General features: G+C 39.1%; 1 protein-coding gene across 1 annotated transcript; it reads left to right on the top strand.

Moving 5' to 3' along the window:
- The first annotated feature begins 2,952 nt into the window (after positions 1 to 2,952).
- Positions 2,953 to 12,849, top strand: LOC311011462 (trace amine-associated receptor 13c). Its single transcript, XM_084006407.1, has 5 exons — positions 2,953 to 3,183; positions 7,093 to 7,158; positions 10,459 to 10,826; positions 11,101 to 12,333; positions 12,388 to 12,849. Exons 3-4 carry the CDS (start codon positions 10,544 to 10,546, stop codon positions 12,024 to 12,026), a joined length of 1,209 nt encoding a protein of 402 aa, XP_083862533.1. The 5' UTR covers positions 2,953 to 3,183; positions 7,093 to 7,158; positions 10,459 to 10,543; the 3' UTR covers positions 12,027 to 12,333; positions 12,388 to 12,849.
- The last annotated feature ends 9,094 nt before the right edge of the window (positions 12,850 to 21,943 follow it).

Genomic DNA, 21,943 nt, shown 5'->3' with positions numbered 1-21,943 from the left:
ATCGGAAATAAGAGGTTATGAAATCTCTGTTCCGTCAGTTGGTTTCAGATGCAGGCAAAGAGCTTGTATCTGTGACTGAAATGTGCAGCTCCTATATATTTCTTGTATAATACAAAGAATTGAGCTCAGCCTGTAAAATGATAATAATAATGTCATAACCATCACAGCATAATACCCTCTTAAGCCGTTTCATCGTTTGATGTAAAACATCCTGATCATTTAAAAAAACAAGTTGAGTTATGGTAGATTAAGTTATGTTTTACCGTACGTAAAAGAATTTCACAAGTCAGTGTTTCCTCATTTTGCAGAACAAGTTGGTCACAAAACAGTCTGTTTGCATCATAGATTTGCAACATACCTTACCAAAACTAAACAAAGGTGGCTGATTCTAAGATGTTTATCTCTCGTGGGTAATGACATTGTAACACATTGGGCTGTTTAATTTGTCATCACACAAAAAAAAGAACAAATTGCATTGACTTAACTGCAGGGAATGAAAACACACTATCAAATTCCTGGCAGTAAATAGCATTTCGTCAGATGTGTGCTGCAGGGAGGAGAGTCCAGCGTTACTGCTTTGGCTGCTTACAAGAGGTCACAGAAGTTCAGAATGAATTTGAATATTAAACATTTATTATAAATATGATGTATGGCATAGTTGTCGAGTCAAACACAAAGGTTTAACAGCTATCATAGATCAAGTCTTCCCAAAAGGTATGCACAGGTTAAAGTCTTTGGAATAACATAGTGAACATAGTGTTATTCCAACAGTGTTGAGTTATCAGCGATCAATATTGTCACTCTCATGCCAAAACAATGACTCAGCAGACTGATAGATAAAAACACTTTAAAAAAAGACTACAGGTTCACAACAAAAAAAATATATTTTCAGATAAAAATCCTCTAACAAAATGAATATAGCACATATTAATGTAACACAATATGTACAGGTATCTGAAAGGCTTCCTTTCCCTTCCATACTGTCAGCGACACACAAGTTGCCACATAAAACAAGCCCGACGCTGACGCAACTTCAGATTCATATCTTGGACTTGAAAGTTAATTTAACTGTGCAAAATAATTTAATATGCGTTTTTTAGAAATGATAATCGGTTTAAGCATATGCATATGAAAATCTTTAAAATCAAACACTAAAGTAATTTCACGGTGGCAGTGTTACTAAAGCTTTACAGCGGACCCAAGGCATAGAGCACCCTTATCTGGATGAGACACAGAAGCTGTTCATTTAGGAGGCACTCATCTTCTCTGAAATTCAACCCTTTAACCTTGTAGGCATCGTTTCATTTGAAATCCACTGGAATACAGAGCCAACTTAATACTGCTTACAGTATACGGAACTGACAACACGGGTTGTGTACAGGTATTTTTTTTAGAACATTGCAAGAAAGTTTTATAGACATCTTGATTATGTTTTAATTGTTTTCCCACGCATGTTTTTTAGCCAAGCTAGCGGAAAGGCTCTGATCGGTCCACTACATTTGTCCAGACTGAAATATCTGAACAACTATTAGATGGATTCACTTAAATTCATGTTTCAATGAATTCTTGGGGACCTCCATTCACAATTTTTCAAACCAGTAATTATATTATTTACTTATTTGATATTAGAAGATCACAGAGACAGAAAATTGGCCAGACTCGACCTCAACGTGTTCACATTGTTAGCACCTTAGACATGTTGGCATAGCATTTCGATAAAGCAATTTTAGTTTTGCTCTTAAGTAATCCTTGGCCGAGCAGAATTTATTTCATAGAAAAATAAATTGCTGTCCACGTGACAAGTTAAATACCTCAGGAGAGAATCCATTAAATGCTTTGTGTTGTATTATTCAAAGCACAACTATTACCAGCGCTTATCTCAAACTTTTTACAGCAGGCTATGAAGAAGTTTATCTATTAGCTGCTATAGCATTACAAGACTACTGCAACCACATATGTAATTAAGAAGCAGGTAATATCTTGTTAGAAAACAGAATCAGATATAAAATATTAACTTTTTATTGTACCCTTAGCATGTAATATGCCATAAAGTTATTTATTTGGCATGTGTGCAAAACCCTCGAGGATTAAGTTACATAACATTGCTCAGCATGTACATCGTTGCTTATCCCTTCGCTCTGGCCTCGACATTACACCATTTACATTCAGAATGCGATCTTCACTTAACATTTCAGCTTCGATATCGCGGCTCTTGAGTATGCAGAGGCAGTGTCAAGGCGATGGAGATTCGGTGGTGTGTCCTGCAACATGCTGTGCAGTTTCTCACTTGAGTGCTGTGGTTTCTGCTCCCTAGGGGCAACAAAGAGGATGGGACATGACCCGTGTGCCAGACGTGATCAAAGCCACGCGCATGGGCCAAGGCCATCGGGGGGGCAAAGTCAGACAAATGCCCAAGAGAGGATGGACGCATTTGTCCAGTCTCATACTTTAATAGGGTCACCTCTCATAAGCGCAATGTACAATCCCTCTCCAGCTCCATTTCTTCTCCATCTCTCTCATTCAATCTGGGTCTTATTTGTTACTGAAACGTAGAACTAGAGAGAATATTCGGTCTGAATACATCTGAATGCATAAAGAGTGAGGCTGTACAGCAAAGAAGCAGATGCTAATATAAGCTTGAGGACAAAGTAAAGAGTTACATGAATATAACGAAGCATGGAGCGAAAGTAGGAGTTCAACAAAGGTGGAGGCTGTAAGATACAAAACATGAGAGATGTTTGAGGCAAGAGGGGGAGAAGATGAGAGCATGGGGGAGGCACGTCTGAGCGCAAACGTGGGAGGAGAGATGGGAGAAAGGAGTTTCTGTGGACGTTACCTTGAAGCTCTGAGAGAAGAGCGTGTGCACGTGATAAGCCGTTCAGAGAGTAAGGGGAAGAGAGGGGAGGGGGGAGGCAGTGGCGTGGGGACGGGAGGTTGAGAGCTCCACAGAAACGAGAGGGGAGGAGAGGCTGAATCACAGGGACAGAGAGCCGGAGTGTGTGAGGGGCTTTGTGCTTAATGTGTGCTTCTCAGGAGAATGAATGAATGATGAAGACTACAGATCCACTTTCTTCTTCACTGGATTTTACTTCCACTAAGTCAGAGCTTTCATGCTGGATTGTTTTCCTCTTTTCTTTCTCTGTCTGCACAACTGATCTACGGTCCGTAATAGTGGAAATGCCGGTAAGATTATCCCATCTGATTCTTTTTTTAATGTGTACTATGTTAAACACCACAGAAGGAGATAAAACATCTCTACATTTGTTCTGTTTGAGTGTTGATTGAAAATAAATGTGAGTCAGGCTGCACTCACAAATGCGTTTTTGAATAATTACGTTGCTGAGAATGCTGAACTGAGCAAGTGCTCACGAATTATATTATTGTGTTACTATATTTTTGCTTTGAGTGTGTTGGCTCCCCCCTAGTTGTGTTAAATCTATAATCAAGTAGCCTACAGCATCGTCACTCCCCAAAATATTTAAATTAAATTAATCGAATGACAATGAGCAAAGAAATACCTGGAGATGTAGCAGGAAAATATTATTTATAATGAAAAAATACAAGTATTTAATAAGTGGAAACTTTTCCCCCCATTTGTTGTATCTTGATGTACACATGCATTAACTGGCTCGTACCTTCATGCACTTTGACACACAGACACTTAACTCTGTCCTGTTGAATTTGAATTGCACAGATGAGGTGTTGCAATTACAGTTTAGTGCCAAGAATGACTGTTCGTTAAGAAGAAAATATTTCAGCATATCAACTGTTTTCCGAACCAAAATAGTTCTTATTGATGTCAGTATAATTAGTGTTGTAGTGCTTTGTATTTTTTGCAGTTTAAGGAAATTATTCTTGTTGAACTATAAGATCACTTCCATTCAAATACATGTTGTTGGTGTAGAGTGAGGGGCGTGACGTCCATTAGTAGTCTGTAATTTAGACTGGGATTCATTGACTCGATGGACAGAGCAAGGCAATATATTGTGATTTTTTAATCCAATTTTTTGGAAGTTATAATATACCGTAAAGAACACGTTGCCAGATGCATATATTTGTATGCAATCAGAACAGTGGGATCTGCATCTGCATTTATCACAGTCCCTGCAACATACAACATAGCAGCATTACTTTTTGATAGAAAACACTGCTAACTAACAGTTAAACTACACAAAATGAACTACTGTCTGCCACGAACCGTGCATGTAGAAACTATTCATTAAAAATGAAGTTTTTATCACAAAACTTAGTATTGCAATCATGTTCTTACATCCCTATTTATGTTATCATTTATTTTAGAATTATGATACATTTATAAAACATGAACATATATAATTATAAAATTAGATTTGTTATTAATCATTTCATTGTGTCTTACATCCATTCACATTTTCACAAAATATGAAATTTAACCTGGGAAAACGGGTGTGGCTTTACAGCTTTAACAAAAAAATATATAAGTTTAATTACTAGGTTTAAAAATAACAACAATGATAGTTAATGTGATGCAGAAACAGAGCAGGAATAAATGCTGCCAGGAAAAAACTTTTCCCACAGTTATAAGTGAGCCATCAACACAGAGAAAGATACAAGAAAGTAACACTTAGTCATGTGTTTGTGTGTGGAAGAATGTGTTGTTTGGACTTCAGCAACACAAAGGAAACAAACGCAGAAAGAATGACCAAGATGTGAACAGAAAGTTGTCTTTCTGCTTATGTGCTGTGGCAGATTGCCTCAGGTGGCTCTAAGCCAGCCTGTCCATCATTACTGCAAATTACCCTTCTGTGCATTGGGCGACCTGGCCTGAGAGGCCTCACCAAGGCCCCACCAAGCCCCCACGGTCTTCCTACATATGCCTGACCCGTCACTCAGGGACACAGCCCTGTCAAAGGAAATTCACTGCATGCACGAACAGCCTACACCTAAACGCAGCTGTTGCAGCGCAACAGAGAAGATGATGACAGCAACAACAACTGTGACATCATTAAAAAGGGACCAGTTATGAAGTTTATTCGTAGACATGAGATCAAATATGGTTAATGAGGCGATTACAGATTTTTTCCAGCGATACTTTCTAAACACCATCATGTTTTGTCTGGTCAGTCAGCTGACCGTCGGTCCACCACTTCTGACTGAAATGTCTCAGCAACTATCGGATGGATTGCCATGAAATCAGATATTCAACTTCAACTACTTATTCAGTGAAATATCTCAAAACCTTTGTAGCAACATTCATGGTCCCCAGAAGATGAATTCTAATGAATTGGTTATCTTGACTGACTTCAATTTGAGCAACCATGCAGTTGACATTTTTGTAAGTTACGGAAACATAAATGGACTGCAATAGAATTTGGTACATTCATGGTATTGGAACATCCAGCTAATCTCCACCAGTGAGGCAGGTCTGCACTATTTGACTTCAAACGCCCTGCTTGAAGGGGCCAGTGTTGTCAGCCGATGATAATACAGTAATGCTTTCATCTGTGGCATATTTCTTCTCTTCAAACACCAACCGCCACCTAATCATTTATTGTGCATTCATGTAAAACGCAGTGTCTCAATTCAAATATTTTGCTCCGGGAAGTAAATGTACAGCAAAGAGATTTCTCACCACTGAACCTATTTGAGGGCAACCTAAAGTGCATTACCACTGAATTGATTGAACAAGACAAGTGATCTGTTGTAAACCGTAAAAGGCTGGCATTTGTTCCTACTAAAGATCCAAATCTTTAAAAACAAGTCACGAATATGCGTTTTCATTTTTATTTAAAGGCTAATTTTCTTGTTGGAAATAACCAAATGAACCCACATTGGGTGCTCTTTTACATTTACAGCACGAGGACAGTGTGGGTAGGAACATCCATGATGAAGGAACATGTCACCCAGTCCACCCAACATAACCAGTAAGATAATAAAAATACTCCTAGATACTTGGTGCATAAAAGTCATAAGTGGTCTCAGAATCCATAATAATCTAGTTCACTCCAACACAAAAGGCCCTGAAAGGAATAGGGACAAAGCCTTGGTGTCAGATTTAAGTAATGGACACCTGTTATTCCCAATCACATGTATCCTCAAAAAGAAAAACCTCAAACAGTAAAATAACGTCACCTTTAAGTGGCTACTATGTATCTAGGATGCGTGCATGGCATACCTGCAGATCGTGTAGGGCCTCTGTTGAACGTCTCAGCGCTGACAAGCTAATCAACTGTATCTATTATTATCGCGAACACACAGACATGATAGGCCTCTGCATTACTTTTTAGATTCAGCGTTACTTACACTTTCCGAGGACATCCTTAGTCCATGGCGAATTAAAGTCCATACATCCACTTTAAAAATCACGAAGAAAAGACGCTCCTTCCTATCAGGATTTGTCTGAGAATCATCACGTTTTTAGCTTTCAGTATTAATGTAATTCAGTGATAGTTATCTGTCCACACATGGGAAATATACCAACCGGAAGTGCCAGAAGTTAATTCGGCATTCTCTTAATGGTGCTAATTTGGCAAAATGTAAAAAAATATAGGCTAAAACGGAGCTCAATTTGTAGGCGACAGCTAACTGACCGATGGCAATGGCGATTTTGTACTTCCTGTTTATTTACCAAAGCATTATGGGATTATTTCTTGAGTATAACTCAAATAACGACAAGGGAAAATAATAGGCGTGTGTGTGTGTGTGTGTGTGTGTGTGTGTGTGTATTATAGATATACTGTGTGTGTGTATTATATATACTGTTTAAAAATATAATATATCACTGCACTGTATATCATTATTTTTTAATATCATTTTCATTTTTAATTAATTAATTTTGGAATCTTATCACATGACATTAATTTAGAAAACAAAAACAGAGTGAGAGTTTCTATGTATTCACTGTTTTACAAAGACACATACACACACACACGCACACAAACACTGTGATGTTAGGTCATGTGCTGTGGAGTTTCTCATCTGTACTGAATGTGAAGATGCTGGGGTTGTATCTCTCTAATAGTTGAACTGCGTGCATGTGTGTGTGTGTGTGTGTGTGTGCGCGCGTGTGTGTGTGTGTGTGTGTGTGTGTGTGTGTGCTGTCTTTGCTCTCAGCTGCTTGTCTCACTGCGCCTGAGGTCTTGCCACAGGGAAGACTTCCGCCTGTCATCTTCACTCAAGGTAAAACCCAAAGCCCCTAATGAGGTCCTTCCTCTGTTCTCCCAAAATATTTTTTCCTTTTGTTTTGCCACCAGTTAAATTAAAAGTAAAGGAATTATTCAGTTATGACATAAAAACAATATAGCCTATAGCTGTCTAAAACACAATACATTTTACAAGCCAGTAGTGTTAAATATTGTGTCAGTATTCACTATTTCACATCCCCACTGCATGTACAATTTTGACCTTGTTACCCATGAATATAAATGACTTAGAGATAATACAATAAGAGATAAAGGATACATAGAGTCATGTAAGAATGTCTCATGTTTCACTTCAGGTTTTTAATATGACGAGATTCTTTCATTATGTTAACACTCAAAACTTGGCCTTGATCATTTTGGATTATTTTATGACTGTCATCCAATATTACTGTCACGGATGTGAAGTGAATACAAAAAGTGTGAAGGCGGAGGATATTCTCCCAATCTGACTTTCACCTCACAGAACAATATGATAATTATGCTAAACCCAGGATTACATTTATAACAGCGTATCTATATTAAAATCTGAAATTAAACTGTGAGTCACCTGCAGCATGGTTAAAGTTTTTAATGCTTGAGACCCCCTTTAACTGCTCAAAAACACATTTAACGTTGTTTAATCAGCTCGATACTTTATAATTTTTCCTAATTTTATGAAATTTGCTTAAAAAACATGATGTTGAATTAATAACATGTTTCAGAAGTCCGCCAAATGTCTGTCTGGGTTCTCAGAGACAGGCTGCAAAAATGGTTAAATACAATCATTTTTCATGTCTTCTATACCTGTGATTGGTGTTGACAGCATTATTCATGCAGTATATCTGTTCTAGATCCTAAATTGGTCTTTTAGGATTAGGAGAGGATCTACACTTCTCTGGGAGTAATCCTCAATAAATAACGTCACCTTCATCACCAGGCCCAATTTGTGGCAAAGGGAAAGGTGAAGGCATTATAACTTCAATACTTTCTATGGGTTTTTTATGAGGTCAGAATAGTGATTCATATTGCATTGATCGTTATTATTTTTACAGGTATGACAGTGGAGTCTAGGACCCCAAACAGTGAGAAAGCAAAGACATCCTCAGCATAACACAAGCATTAATTCATAGGGAGCCTGGGCTTGGCCTTGAGTTAAGCATGCCTTAGCAGCATGCTCATTAAAAGACAGTACATAGAAGGCAATGTCTACTGGGTGGCAACCTCCAGGTCTGAAAAGTGAAGAGCTTAGGGGCCTTAAACTTGCATTATTTATAATAGCCAGCAGAGGGCGACTTTTGTAGTTAAGGAGAAAAATATTGTATAGAAGTCTATGTCAAGACCGCAAACTGCTGACTTCGTCCACTTCTTATACACAGTCAATGGCGACAACTAAGAGTCTTGCATAAAAACACATAAATCCATACTGTCCCCTCTGAATACTTGTATGATGATTGAGTTAATACTGAGCTAATAATATAGAGCCAATGTTATCAATCGGGCAATCATGTAGCTAATCATTCGACAGAATCTCTGCACAAGCTGTATTCTCACCCGAGGCACAAACATAACTCCTTCATTCACACAAATTCAAGCTGTGACTCTGAACAAAATTCAGGGAGTGATTGCATTTTTCAGCACAATGAAATTAGAATTTAGATTTGTATTTGTATGTATTCTGAATGACAGAAAACCTTCACTGAACGTCCCATGTCTGAAAAGGGTTTTTGTAGTTGAGGAGAATGCTCTTCATGGGCACATTGTTTGTTATTGTTTCATTTGATAATTACAATTTCAACGTTATATCCGTTTAATATTCTCTGCTGTTACACTGCAAATGAATATGATAGAAAAACAACAAAGGATTGTCAAGTTGTATTTTATTTTAGCCTTTCACATACAAATATGTATATTTTTTTAGAATTTAAATTGGCCCACTGTACCAATAATTCCCATGTGGTTTTGCCTACAGCTTTGAATTTCATTTGTTGATATTGAAATTCAGTAATCAAGCATATGTGAACAAGTTGTGGGGCTAATAAGCTTTGCAGTCCTTTCATATAAGTCTTCATTCAGTGTTTTCTTCCGCTTCTCAATAACCTCTTATCATTCCAAGGCGTTTCACTGCTGAAAACAGGATTTGTAGTCTCACAGCTGTGATGTTTCGTTGTCTGCTCCTGAGTGAGAACAAGGGATTTGGTCTGGTCTGAATATGTCCATTCCTGTTACCCTTTGTTTTCTGGATGTGTGTACCTTCCTGCTCTCCAGCCCAATGAACAGCATAAATGATTGAAGGACCCGTGTATTTAGTTGTCAGCTGAGAAAGACATTTGGTCCTGAACTTAGACTCTCTGCATAGGTACTGACAGCATCGAGGTGCTTGCAACAGTGTTAGGGCACAAGAACAGCATGTACCCACAACACACAAGTAGGAAAACCACTGTCCGTACTCCTTTTGGAACTCTGCCGTATTTTACTAAAACATTTATGGGGTAGATTGCACCATAAACACCACAAATCAGGAAGTTGCTATTGGTTTGCTTAGCTTGGTATATGACTGTATGAATTAAAGGTATTTTTTGAGGGAAGGTCAATGTACAGGCATGCATTTCACATTTAACAACATGCTGAATCAGCTATGTGTATGCTGGAGTTTTATCTTAAAATAATGTCACATAATCTTCACAGTGGCCTCTGTGTCTTTCAAAATGTCAAAGCTAGTATTCACTAAACGTAATATTTGTAGTCAGTTATGCAGATTTACAGGTTAATATGTAAATTAAAAGCGATGATCTTCACAAATGAGTCGCTCCAAATGACTAAAGGGATATTGTTTTCGACCTATAAGTCAATGGTAAAAGCTATCCAGCAAGATTATTAAATGACAAACTGAACGTGATCTTCTGCGAGGGACAGCATTTAAATAATATATAACTTTTTGTTGATTAATGGTTTATGCCTCTTTCAGCAATCAATACAAAAATAGTCTTAACTCTACATTAGGTTATACCTTTGCTTTTGTGCAGTGTGTTCAGGTGAAACTTCTATTTGCAACGCAATTTAATAATAATTTGAATGTTATTGACAACTGGAAGGAAGGATTTTTGAAGGAATTTTTCTAGTCTAGGGGAATTTTAAATTGGCAAACTTACTAGGTGAAATACGCATGAACTAGAACATGACTGTGTCTGTAGAGTGGCTTGTGGGCCCACCAGTAAAGACTGATGTTTTACCTTTTATGCTGGATCATTATTTGGAAAGCCAATTTAACTGCCTTCAAATATTTTAAATTTTCCATCAGAAAATGTTCACAGTCCAGGACATGGTTTCCTGAGTGGCCCAACCACCTACACTTCACGAGGGGTAAATCCAGTCCATCCTGGGCCATGACTGCTCTGCTTCCCAACATCAGTGTTCCTGGGAGTACAGCCGTTCTGCTGCCAACTACAGACGGCCTTTTTAACATCACCGCAGCTGCTCAGACAGGACACGGTCCGGGCCAGTCCCTGGCCCCTCTCTGCACCCTCTGTTGCTGTGGATTTATCAATCGGACTTTTGCTGTGGCGTTCATGGTCAGCCTGGCATTTGCCATCGTAGTTGGAAATGTGGTCACCCTTACTGTCTTTGTGCAAACGAGGCAGTCCCGGACACCACAGGGATACCTGAAAGGTAAATGTTTTTTTTAAACTAACCACGGTGCTAATCTGAATTTGCACTGAAGTTCACCATTCATACTGAAAATAAATAACTATGAATATTGTTAAAGAGGAAGAAGAAAGTATTAACCTTCTAAAATCTTATTTCGAGGATGTAAGAGGTAATTTATTCCAGCACCTTACCTAACTGAACTGGAGCCCGGATAGCACTGACCAGATATGATCATAATTTAAACACATATTTTTTTAAAGTTTTTAAAGTCCTTCTTGTCTTCTCTCTTCGACAGTGTCTCTTGCGATAGCAGACATGATGGTCGGTGTCCTCGTGGTCCCTTTCTCCGTCTACACTGAGATCTCTCTGATGGTGACCAGCGCACCTCCCATTTGGTACCAGGGTAGTTCCACTTCCCCGGCCACCTCGTCTTCTCTTGGGGGGCTGGTGAGCCCTTGGCAGCCTTGCATGCTGATTGGTCCCGTGTTTGCTGGATGCACTTTTGTCTCCATCAGCACCATCTTCCTCATGACTCTGGAGCGAAGCGTGGCCATCCTACGGCCGCTCCACAAGGATGCCTTGGTGACCCGGAGACGAACTCTGCTCCTCATCCTGCTCTCCTGGGCTGCGAGCTTCCTGCTGGCTCTTGCGCCCCTCGTCTTCAGCAGCAACTTCACGTTGGAGTACAATGAATGCAGTCGCATGTGTAACTACACCCCACTATTGTTTGGAAGCCAGCTGCCACCTGATGCCAACATTTTGCTGTTATTCCCAGCATTTGACTTCACACTGCTCGGTGGCACATTAGCAGTTAACATTGTGTCTTTCACTAGCATCCGACGGTATTCCCGAAAACGCAAACTGCTCTCAGAGGGGAGTCTGAGTGACGGAGGAGGAGGAGGAGGAGGGGGAGGAGGAGGTGGAGGAGGAGGAGGGGGAGGGTGTTCTCACAGGCCCTCGTTTTCAGACATCAAAGCTGCCAAGACAATAGGCATACTAACATTCGCCTTCACAGCATCCTTCTCTCCCATCGCAGTGTTTGTCCTCGGCAACGTGGTGGGATACACCTGGTGTAACTTTTCCTTTCTCGCCTTCTGGATCCTGACAGGAAACAGTTGCTGTAATGTCATTATCTACAGTGTCAGGGACCACCGCTTTAGGAAGGGCGTGACCCTGCTCTTTCAGCGAGACCACTCCCCCCCACATGGCGAGAAGTCCTGAAGGATACATGAATTTAAAAGCAACAAGCACATTTGTAATGGCTGCTTGATTTTGAAGGAATAGTTTGACATTTTGGCAAATTTGCATATCCACTTTCCTGCTGAGAAGATAGATGCCACGTCTGTGCGGTAATTATGTAGCTGGAGCCAGGAACTGTTTCGCTTAGCTCATCATTAAACTGGAAACAGCCAGCGTGGCTCCGACCGAAGGTCACAAAATCTACCAGCACATCTAAAGCTCAATGTTCAAAACTTTTTTTTTTATCTCCTATTTATTACAAAAAAGTGTTAAAGTGTTAAAACAACAAGTTGTGGTTTTCCATCCATCCATTTTCTACCGCTTATCCTGTATTTAGGGTAAGTTGTGGTTTTATAGGAGGTTATTTATTTTTGTACAGATTAAAAAAATATGATATATTGGGCTAATGAATTGTATAGGTGTCAGTAGTTTTTTGTTACCTTTGGACAGCTAGCCATTTCCTGGTTCAAGCTTCAAATTTATGGTAAATCCAATGAGAGTGGTCTTCTTCTTTCTGCCCTGTTCCAAACTATCAAACTGTTCATTCAACTCAAATGTAAACTCCATATGAGATTCCAACATTGCATTCAAACATAATAGGAATGCAATTATTTGCTTGTGAAAATTGTAAATGGAAGCCAAATTGGAAATATTTGACCTCCATCCACATTTGTTAGACCCTTTTGTCACCTTCCTCTTTTGTCGAACCTCTTTCCTGAAGCTTTTCTGTACATCAGAGGGCTTTCATGAGCTTTTCAATAACTTCAGGAACCAAACCTACTGTACTGTATGTCCAGGAGCAGCACTGACAACCACAATAACCACTCAGTTAATGTTATGTTCATTTTAAATGTGTGTTATTTATGTGTTGAGAAATCCTGCCTCCTCTTTGGAATAATGTAGAGATGTTTCGGTTTAGGGAACAGTTCATAACTCAGATTTGATTATTTTGTTTCAAATACATTTGTTTTTGATTATAAAATTTCAATCTTTTGTGATAATAATCTGCCTCAAGTATCAGAAATGCACTTTATCAGTTACTATGTGAGCCATTTTCATTAAATCACATGTCAGACAATGTTTTGTACAAGTTTTATTTTTAGATTTTTATATAAGTTACTTTTGTCGAAGGAAATATGAATGAAAGAATGAAGTGTGTATTTATTAAATCAAGTATAGACTCAATGAATGGGATGCCAACAACAGAGATTTAGTATAAAGAGCATTATGATTATAGGAGACCCTCATACTGTGCCGACCTATATTTCAGGGTTTGATGTACTTGTAATATATAAACTTATCTCACCAGTTTGTCTGCTATAAGCTGGTGTATTGTTTGACAATATGACAATATTTGTAAATCAGATTGAAGAGCATTTTGCAGCATAAAATGGCTATATTTTCATTCATTATTAAACTGTTGCATTGCTGCATGTAATTCTGTCATAATTGATACGATAAAAAAAATCAGCAACAGAATCAACAACAACAAAAAAAATGGAAACTAACAAACACAATGATGAGGATGCTTTTCTTGCCATTATTTTGTTTTTAGAAAAAAAGTATTCAAGTAATCCAAGTAGAAAGGTGCAATCAGACCACTGCTGTTGTGTGACTGAATGAATACAACTCAGGATTGGCTAACCTCCCGTCTAAACACCAATAAGTAATGTGTCATAAAACTCAAAAACAAGCAGCGATGAATGCAGGCAATTGTCTCACGTCACACAATCTTGTCAATAACTAAATGAAACTCACCAAGCTGCCCTGTAGCAGCAGCTGAGAGGGAGCGATGTATTCAGCAGTGTGTGAGCACTGTCCCGATAGCTGTTAGCCAGAACATTAAGAGTAAATAAACTGTTTCCCCCACTGTAATAACTGTGTTATAACTCGCTGGCACTACAGCAGCAGTCAGCGTGCAGTCAATTGAAGTAAAAAAAACAGCAATACGGCAATAAAATGCATCTTGAGAAAGTGTGAGTCACGCAACCTTGAACATGCAGCCGTAACTTGGCACCCAAAATATAATGCAGTTTGTTGGAGGAGACGTGGAGCCGTGGACAGACACAGAGCTGCACACTCAGGGATGCACGCACTCATGGACGTGACCGACCTGGCGGAGACAATCATCGTGAAATTATAAGACAAAAACATTCTATCCCCTTTGCTTGAAATGACCAGACAATTTGCTTTATATGTTAAAGCTAATATGTTAATGTGTCGTGTTCACTGAACGAATGCATATCTTTATTATTTGTCTTGTCATTATTTTTCCATTTTTTCCACAATCATGGAAAAGTTTGAAATTGACAGTATCCTAATCATCGTTGGTTCTGTGTAAGAAAACAAATGATTATTATTGTGCTGATATTCACTGTACAGAATTGTATCAGTAGTGGGTAATTCATCAGTGGTGGTTGCATCCGATTTGGTAATAAATGTGTTTGGGAACATTTCCTTTGTGAGTTTAATGGGGTTTCAGTGTGACATTAACACACTAAGCTCGCTGCTGTAATATTCACAACCTCAGCAGTTACACAGACTGCTGGAAAACAACCTCAGCATTTCTGCATCTACTCAGGATACGAAGCACGAAGAATCTTTGGTGGTGGTAAAAAAACAAAAAAACATAGTGATGTCTAGTGTCTCATCTCTACACTGAAACATCTAAAATAGTACATCTTGAGCCTAAAGACATAGAAGAGAGGATGTGAAACCTAGTGACCCAAATTGTAATCCGAAGAGTCTGTGTGTGTGCAGAGATAAGGACGGACTTGTTTATACAATTAGTCTGTTAGAGACTAATCTCGCCATTTCAGAAGACATTAGAGAGCGAGATAGTGGAGGTGAGACGCCAAGTGCTGATGTCGGAAGCGATGTGATAAAAGCGTACTCCACCTCCAGTCCCAACATGAAATAAATGATCTGACACTTCTATGCTCATGTGACCCAGAACATGAGTGAGAAAGACAAGATTGTCAGAAGGCGAGCAGAGGAGAAGGAGCGAGACAATGCAAGAGGGAGAATAACCCATGGATTAGATTAGATTCAACTTTATTGTCACTAGCAGAGTACAGGTACAGAACCAATGAAATGCAGTTGACGTCTAACCAGAAGTGCAAAAGAAGCATTTAAAAGCATTTAAATACCAAAGTGCTATTTGAGTACAGTGTTTCTGTGCAGTTAAGTAGGCAAAGAGATGTATTATGTACAACAGTGTGGGTTATAAATACAGGTTTGTCAGCAGTTTAGGGGGATTATGTACAGAGTATGAATATACATTTTATATAAATACTATATATACACACATGTAGTATATCTATGTACATTGTGCAAGTTTTGGTCTGCAAGGCAGTAAATGTAAACAGGTGAATATTGCAGAAAGTGAGATGCAACAGGTAAGCAGGTAACCATTTAAAAGTCCAGTGTTAGAGGGGGGGTTGGGGGGGTGGGAGGTCATTCAACAGTGTAACAGCCTCTGGTAAAAAGCTGTACTTTCTGGTGCGGGAGCGTAGGCTCCTGTATCGCTTTCCAGATGGGAGAAGGGTGAAAAGTTTATGGTTAGGGTGGGTGTCATCCTTGACAATAGATTTGGCTTTATTTAAGCAGTGGTCAAGGGATGTGTAATGAATGGAGGGGAGTATACAACCAATAGTCCTCTGGGCAGAGTTCACCACTCTTTGTAATGCCTTGCGGTCGGCAACGTTGCAGTTACCGTACCAGACAGAGATGTAATTTGTAAGCTCTCAGTGGTACAGCGGTAGAAGTCCGATAGAATCCTAGGACAAAGCTGTGCTTTCTTAAGGGTCCGTAGGAAGTGAAGGCGCTGATGCACGCTCCACCTCAGCACCGCTGATATGGAGGGGTGTGTGTTCTCCTGGTTCTTCTGAAGTCCACAATGATCTCCTTGGTCTTGAGTTCCAGGTTATTGATTTTACACCACATAGGTGTTGAACCTCATCTCTATATGCTGTTTGATCATATACTGTATCCATGTGTATGAACATGAATATATGAATATATGAATATACATGAATTAATAAATGTCTTATACTAGAACATGTATACATGATTCAATGTTAAAAAAGCACATTTCCCTTATTAAATATTCAAAAGGAATTATCAGGTCATGGGTGGAGATCAAATTCTAATGAGCCTGCATAGGAAGGTGATCCAAAAGTGTTATTTTGTATTTTCATGGGGATGACATAAAACATTAGACAAGCACATGTCAAAGGCACTATATAAAGCTACGTTTTAAACTGAACGCACATGAGAAACAATAAAAAAAGACTCCACAGCTGTAGAAAGACCATGTTGTAACAATGTGCCTAAATGGCAGTTAAAACAAATAATAATAATAATAATAATGTAACAGCTTGTGACTTAAAATATTTGTGGGAATCTGATCAAAAGGTGTTTAGTATAGCGGAGGAATGATTAAAAAAAGCAAAGAGTATGCTGGGCTGTAGACAAACAGAAAAGACGGATTTGCAAGTAAACAAAAAACCAGGATGATGGTTATTTGTTAGTCAGAATCATTTAAATGTGGTCAAATGTCTGGGCTTGGTGTGCTCGAGCTCGGTCTCTTGAAGAGTCTAGCTGCTTTGAGGAGCTGAGGAAGTAATTCAAGTGAATTTTTGGTATGTGTTTTTTCGGGGTTACACCTGGGCAGCCTGGTTTTCAATATCAGACAGACTATGTCTGAAGCCCAAGCCCGACCCAGAATCCCGCTGTGTCCCACAGTCATCAACAGTATTTTCAGTCATAAATCGGCTCGATAGCAGGGGGAGATCCGAGTTAAACACTGAGCGATAATGAGAGGGACGGCCTTTGTCCACATTGCGTACTCGTGCATCTTCATATATATATATATATATATATATATATATATATATATATATATATATATACACATACATATACATACACATATATATGTGTGTGTATAAGACATTTATATATGTGTGTGAGGTAGATTGTATACATAACATACATATACATATGTATACATACATGTTTTATTGCTTTCAAGTAATAATTAGTTTGTAAGATGTAATTTTAAAACAAAAAATCTGATATTACATTAACTTGCTTTTTGTATTAAAAAATGTTTTAATACATAATTCATGTTTTGTTATTGATTAGGATGTTATGGCATCAATCTGAAAGGTGCCCCTTAAAAAAAAAAAAAAAAAATGAAAGTGAAGGCCAAATGGCCATGACCCTAAAATTAAGAAATTCCAACCCTGACACACATGCACTACGGTCCCCCCAGCAAGAAGCATTGCAGACGATAGGTCAGAGCACTTTGGAAGGTTATGTATTGTTGTCCGTCCTATTTCTTTTTTATCCTCTCTTGCTTCATTGTCCTAATGAATTTTTAATTGTCTCTCTAAGCTCTAAGGCAAGGGATGTGTGTCAGAACCGATAAAGCACAGAGACCACCTGTGGCTGGGGTCTGTTTTTGGCTCAACAGAGGAAAAGGGCAAAGGCAGAGATCGCTGTGAGGGCTGATAGGGAGGGGTGGGTTTGGAAGCGATGCTGGCTTTTCCTCCACGGGGTAACGACGAGCCACGTCCACTCCAGGGTTGCAGGAGTCTGAGAGATTACAACCATTTGTAAAATGATATGGAAGTGGGAATATCTCTTCATCTCTTCATCTTGCACATTATGAAGTGTGGAAAATGACTGGAGGGGTTCTAAACTCAAGAGATAACAGATCATTGTTTGAACCAAAAGGGTTTATTTTTAACACAACAAAAAGCAGAGAGCTTTATGACCAAGCCAGAAATCTTGGTATGGACTCCTGAATTTCAACAGCCTATAATTAAATCAGGCTATAACCACATTTGCTTGGAAAACCGCGATTAAAGTTTGTGATTGGTTGCCCGTGCACACGTTCGCTTACTATCCTCACAGAAAGTTTTCTGTGTTCTGGAAAAGAGCAGGAGCTCCTTTGAGAGACCACAAAACACCAGCTCCGTCACCGGCTGTCCGTCTTGCTCAGTCCCACACCTCGCAGATATGTCAGCTAGATTATTCACAGCGCGGCCATGAGATGCCACCTGCCCAGCGGACCAGGCCTCAGATGAGTGTCCGGACTGCTGGTCTGGTGTCAGGTCTACGTGGAGTCTGTGCCGCTGACATTGCACCCATCTGCACCGTTCATCCAGAGGCTCCTCAATAAACGCACTATTGCACTTAACTTGAGTGGTCCTGTCACTGAGGCCTGTCCTCAGAAAGAGAGGTCGCCCTATATTTATCACAGGGTTTCCACTGTGTTTGAGAAAGGTGGTATAATCACACAACAGCTTACGAAGTGCTTTAAGAAGGAATCATCTCCAAACTCATAATGCACTCATTACTTACAAAACACTGTAATAAAACACCATTATAATGCTTATATTAACCACCTACGTACAAATTAACATATGGTTTCTTAGTATAGCTTGTATCTTGTTTTAGAGAGTTCATTAGACTGTGCTTCTTAATGTAGATACGTGTGTTTTTAATGTGTTTAGGGTGATGCTGACATATTAAAAAGGGCTGTAGAGCAACCACTTCCAGTGTTGAGTGATGGTTATGTCTGATGCCTTTAAGCAGATTCATTTTACACGTTCTTGGGCTAATGAGAGCTGAAGTCCCATATGGCTTTACTGCATGGCTGAGAGTGGGTGTTTGCTACTTAAGGAGTTATGTAAAACCTGAAATGTTAGGACAAAAACGTAATATTCAAGAAGCATCTGGAATGTGGCACCTTTTGCCTAGATACACACTATGAAGCTCATCGTTTACAGTTTCCTTTCTTCCTCCTTTCTACGTGTCAGTCGTTCCATCCTTCCCTTTTTCCTTCATCTCTTCCTTCCTTAATTCCTTTCTTTACATCCTTCTTCCCCGTCTGTCTCCATGCCCTTTCTCCTGTGTGTTTTAGATGTAAACATACACACCCATCAGCGGTAATTGGTTTGGGCAGCATGGTGTGTCATTTAGGGCTCTGTCTGCTTCTCTCACACCTGTGACTTCTTGTAGCCAGAGGCTTCACCAGCTTTCATAATAGACATCTACAGAAGGCCACTGTATACTTCACTCACACTGCACTACAGACATGTTCAAGATGCATTAAGGCTTTTTCCTGGTGTTTGGATTTTTTTTCTCATACAAAAAAAGGTCAAAAGACCACGTCTAATGACATAAAATTGGACTTTTCTTTATAGGCCTTTTTATGCTTTGATGTATACGGGCAACACTTCAGTGTTCTATCTGTACACTGTGCATCTCCACGACTTTCAGACAGAAGCTTGCCTTTGTCGAGATCCAACAAGAAATGACATGCGGCTGCGTTGGAAAGTCATCTCGGTGAGACTCAGTTCTCATTTGCATGACTTGCAGTGATGTATGACAAACAAAGAGGGTGTGGGAACGCTGGTGTCGACTGTGGAGTATGTATACTGTATGCAATGACGTGGATTGGTTAGGACAGGATCAGCAAACCACATGGCAGCATGCGGTCAAAGGGTCTCCTCTAATAATGTCACCACAGTGATCTGAAATTTAACGTGGTTTGTTTGAATTAAAAAACTGCTTTTGTTTGTTTGTATTTGAGGGATTTAAAAAACAAATTGGAAAAATGAAAAAAGCTAAAAAAAAATGGTCTCAAAGTGGTAAAGAAAAAAAAATTCACAGGTATGAGGTATGAGAAAAATATCAACTAAGAAGAACATATAAGCCAATAAGAGCCAATATCAATATTCATATGAAAAGGGAATATGTAGGTGGGTGTAAAAAACAGCACTGATGAAGGTTACAGGTTACTTTATACACCCACCGGTATATAAATGATTGATTCTAAATCATTTGGCACTCATCATTAGTCACTATCCTCAAGGATGCCTCAAAATGATTATGAATATGTAGAAAATACCTCATGCATACCATTAAGTACAATGATGGTTCGCCTTAAAAATAATTAATCTACAGTGTCTTGCAAAAACATGCATCCCCAAGTGTTTTTCTGGAATTACATTTTTTTATTTTTACGTTATGGGCCTGACAAAATAGTCAACATTTCTAAAAACATAATAATAATAATAATAATAATAATAATAATAATAATAATAATAATAACAATAACAATAATAATAATAAATACATAATAAAAAAAAGTTGCATTCAGTCCCTAAATAAGATCTGGTGCTACCAATTATCTTCAAAAGTCACATAGTTAGTTTAATAAGGTCCACCAGCGTTACATGATCTAACAGAGAACCATTACATCCAAAATATTACAAAATGGTTAGAACACGGCACTGCAACAAACCTGCCGAGAGAGGACCAATACTCACGGAGCAGACTAGGTGGACATTCGTCAGAGAGGCAACAAAGAAACCAAAGAGAACCATGAAGGAGCTGGAAAGCTCCACAGTGGAGACTGGAGTCAGGACCACTTTAAGCCGCACACTCCACGAAGCCCGGCTGTAAGTTAGAGTAGCCAGGAAAAAGGCTTAAGACATTTTCATAAAAAGATGAAAAAGCATTTGGAGTTGGATGCTTTTTTTTTTATGTACAAATGTGTTTTCTAATTTTTCTTTATGAAACAACTTAATAAAATCATCCAACTAACATGAAATCACCATCAGGATTCAGGAAAAAACGTTTATGCCCATTTGGTTGACATGAACTGACAGGCTCACAGCTGCCGTGCCTCCTCTTCCTCCTCCTTATGACAAACAAACACCTCAGACAGCACCTGCAACACTTCCAGTTGCATAATCACGTCTGCTTGACAGCCGCATTACATTCAATTGATATATATTACCAGTTTTCATTATTTGGCCAGATTCGTCGAGGACCTCATTCGACAGTGTGACACTTCAACTTGGTGGTGTATTACATATCATATAGCATTGTAGTTCATTTTCATAGGAAAAGTGCTTTGGAACATTGGCTGCCACTAATGATGAGGAGTTTAATAATATGACTCCATGTTCATCTTCTGCTCTAATATAATATGATGAGGCAGAACTGAAGTGCCAACAGCTGTTTTAATCAATGTACACAGTCAATGTTCAGCTCAATCGTGAGACATGGTTTGAATGACAAATTATGGAGTGAAGGGTGGCTAAGCCCTGCTAAGTTCCCAGAAAGGTTGATAATTCACTGCCATTGAAGGAGCAACCTAACCTGTAAGCAACTCTATAGAGAGGAGAAATCACGCCACGTTCGGCGGATCACCACAGGACTTTATTTTGAATTACACACATTTGTCACTTTTGAAAAACCATTTTGCCCGTCAAGAAATTAGCATTTTGTCCTATAACTGTTGATCAGACTGAAAATATGTGATTAGAACCCAGAAGTGATACTCTCACTGAAGCTACGATGCTTGTGGGTTTGTTAGTGGGATGTTCATTATTTCGCTTCCCGGAAGAGAGAAAGAATCACTGGATTAAAACCCATCAGGTGAGATAACCTGTCATTTGTGCATGGAACATAGCTAAGTTAGCTAGCTAGCTAGCTAGCAGGCCAAGGTAACTGAATGGTTTCACATAAAACTAAACGGTAGGCTACTACGACAAACTGCGACTATCAATATAAAAACCTGCTGCACCTCTTCAGGTTGGTATGACACACTTGGAGAAGCTCGTTATAAAAGGGAGTGGGCAGCTTCAGTATGGAAAAACAGCACAGCTAGCAGGACTTCACCCCCTTGAATATGACAAATGTTTTTGGTCATACCTAGCAAACTTGACTACATGAAATATGACCCTAACCCCATAACCCTATGCCCTATTTTATCCAGACCTTATCAATCTTAGCCACAAAGCTTGTATCATCTAATAGTTCTCCATAGTAGCTTTCCTTACATTCCCATATGCAGCATGAATTACAGGCAAACA

This window comes from Eutrigla gurnardus (genome assembly GCF_963514095.1).
Source record: "Eutrigla gurnardus genome assembly, chromosome: 1".
Classification (NCBI taxonomy): Eukaryota; Metazoa; Chordata; class Actinopteri; order Perciformes; family Triglidae; genus Eutrigla; species Eutrigla gurnardus.
Note: the sequence above shows the minus strand (reverse complement) of the source record. Positions and strands in the feature narration are given on the sequence as shown.